At 41.1% G+C, this 2879-nt stretch overlaps 1 protein-coding gene across 1 annotated transcript; it reads left to right on the forward strand.

The window, feature by feature from the left end:
• Nucleotides 1-1243: 1243 nt before the first annotated feature.
• On the forward strand, nt 1244-2173 carry LOC101630081 (olfactory receptor-like protein OLF4). Its single transcript, XM_004688159.1, has one exon. It carries the CDS (start codon nt 1244-1246, stop codon nt 2171-2173), a length of 930 nt encoding a protein of 309 aa, XP_004688216.1.
• Nucleotides 2174-2879: the final 706 nt, after the last annotated feature.

Genomic DNA, 2879 nt, shown 5'->3' on the forward strand with positions numbered 1-2879 from the left:
GTACCGGTTGCTCTTACATTGAGTTACAAGGTACCAAGACAGTATGCCACCACTTATTAAACAATTACTTTCCATGTAACATTAAATGCAATTTATAAACCTAGAATTTATGAAAAAAAATCATTAAAACTGGAATACCTGAGATTTGGGGGTAGAAGCTGGGAATTTCTTCATCAGAAATGGTAGAACAGGCCCTTTAATATCAAAATTAATTTCTTTATTGTAGAAAATCAATTGGATCAATGTAAGTAATGCCCTTATATTAAAATTAATCATCTCACCCAGGAAGGCATGTTAAGTGGTGTCCCCAAATCCAGAGAGGGTACTGGACTAGGGTTAGGGAAACCCTCACTTGTTCATCTCTGTGCCAGAGCCACTTGGATTACATGGCAGAGTTAATGACCACAGAGAAAGAACCCAGAAATAGGGACCTATATGGAATTGGAGTTGTAGGATGGGATGCTGGAGGATCTGGGTGGAGCCAGCACCATGCAAAGAATATGAGCTTATTAGGCAAAACTGTAGGTTTAGTACCCAGCTTAATAAATAAAAACTCATTCCCAAACTCAAATTGGTGGTCATTGGCAGCTCTCAACAGGAAATTGGAGCCAAATGGACCCCTGGTAATAAAAGGGAGCAAGAAGAGGGACTGTCTTCTTACTACGGGACAGAGTTTGCTGTTAACCAACCACTCTGTTGGTAATATGAACAAACCAGTAGCACAGTCAAGAAACCAAGTGCTAGGGCCAATTTCCCAGCAGAGGATTTCAAAGGCAGAATATTAATCTGCAAGTCCTTCCAAGTGTCAAGCTTGACAGGTTTTTTGATAAGGTCATAGAGAAAGACACTTCTTAAGAGATGCTGATCAGAGCCTAGATTTTCCTGATTGAAAAGTTTTGGGGGAAGAGCAAAGAGCCTTTATTGTAAATAGTGTCCTTTGGAAGAGTGAGCAAGCAGTAGCCGTTTTTCAGTTTTGTTCTTGCTGTTGGTGATTTATGTGTCAGCCTTTCATGAAATCATCTTTGATGGAAAACTGAAAGGAAGTGACAGTGTGGAAGGTCCAAATTTCATCTCCATTCTCTGACATCTTCTTCCCCTGCTTGTAGATTATATAAAAAGCCTTGTGGAAAGAGAAGATGTTGTCACAATGATGCAGTAAGTGCACTACCACACAGCGCTGCAGAGAACACAATGAAAATATTAACCCTGTTCTTTTCCTTTGCCTGGTAGTCAGTTCCACTGCATGGCCCCAGTGAACTTCACAAGAGTTACAGGTTTTCTTCTTTTGGGACTTTCTGAGGAACCCAAATTGCAGCCACACATATTTGGGCTTTTCCTCTCCATGTACCTCCTCACGGTGCTGGGAAACCTGCTCCTCATTGTGGCCGTCAGCTCCGACTCCCGCCTCCACACCCCCATGTACTTCTTCCTCTCCAACCTATCTTTTGTAGACATCTGTTTCACCTCCACCATCATCCCAAAGATGTTGCAGAACATCCAGACTCAGAGCAAAGCCATAACCTATGAAGGCTGCATCACCCAGATGTATTTTTTCATACTCTTTACAGGGCTGGATGACTTCATCCTGACCGTGATGGCCTATGACCGCTTCGTGGCCATCTGCCACCCTCTTCACTACACGGTCATCATGAACTCCCGGCTCTGTGGGCTGCTGGTCCTGGTGTCCTGGGCCATCAGTCACCTGCACTCTTTGTTAGAAAGCTTAATGGTGTTACGGTTATCTTTTTGCACAGACTTGGAAATTCCTCACTTTTTCTGTGAACTCAAGCAGATGGTCCAACTTGCCTGTTCTGATACCTTTCTAAATAACATGGTGATGTATTGTTCAGCTGTGCTCCTGGCTGGGGGACCTCTTATTGGGATCCTATATTCTTATTCTAAGATAGTTTCCTCCATACGAAGAATCTCATCAGCTAAAGGGAAGTATAAAGCATTTTCCACCTGTGCCTCCCACCTCTCAGTTGTCTCCTTATTTTATTGTACACTCCTCGGTGTTTATCTTATCTCTGCTGCTTCCCAAAATGCACAGTCTAGTGCAATACCCTCAGTGATGTACACCGTGGTCACACCCATGCTGAACCCCTTCATCTACAGTCTGAGGAACAAAGACATCAAGGGGGCTCTGAGAAGACTCTTTGGGAAGGCAGCTTAACGGGACCATTGCCCTTAGGTGAAGAAGTGCCAGCCATCCCATAGCTCAAAACCGTGGAGCCAGAAATTTTTCCAGTTTCCTAAAGTTTGTATATTTCACTTTTGTGTACATCATACCTTTGTATTCCATTCTTGCTCTTCCTGAGATTGCAAACTTTAGCATATAGTTTGTTTTATGATGGAGAATTATTATTCTACTCGTTAAGATCCTATTCTCTTCTTCAGCTCTGTTGGCAATGCCTACAGAGCAACAGCAAATAACATATCAAGTATATGTCTCTAAGTGGAGTTTACGTGGAATCACAAATCTATAAAGATTGACTAATGTACACAGAGTCATAAATGACTCAATGCAATGAATCAAAGCTTTATACACTGCTATATCATGAAATATTTATTATACATCTACTTATTGAAGTAATATTTAATGTTCATATTTGAGAGTTTTATATGTTGGGATGTAGCATTTGATGGTGTGTTATCTGTGCTTCTATTGGATTATTTTCCTCTGATATTGCATAGCATCCAGTACCACTAACACATATGAAATCATCCATTGCTTTAAGTGAAATAATTCCCCTTTTAATATTGTCATCACAACTAAAGGGGCAGCAAATGGACATAATGTACATGTCATCCACTATATATCTTCTTCGTGTTCAAGACTTTCTTCAATGTTTACAATGAAAGATGACTCACACGAGAAC

This window comes from Condylura cristata, unplaced genomic scaffold, assembly GCF_000260355.1.
Source record: "Condylura cristata isolate star-nosed mole 26May11 unplaced genomic scaffold, ConCri1.0 scaffold00024, whole genome shotgun sequence".
In the NCBI taxonomy this organism is placed as follows: Eukaryota; Metazoa; Chordata; class Mammalia; order Eulipotyphla; family Talpidae; genus Condylura; species Condylura cristata.

What these genes read in the sequence shown, in the direction of transcription:
- LOC101630081 (XM_004688159.1), top strand. Translation starts at nt 1,244, where the DNA reads ATGGCCCCAGTGAACTTCACAAGAGTTACAGGTTTTCTTCTTTTGGGA.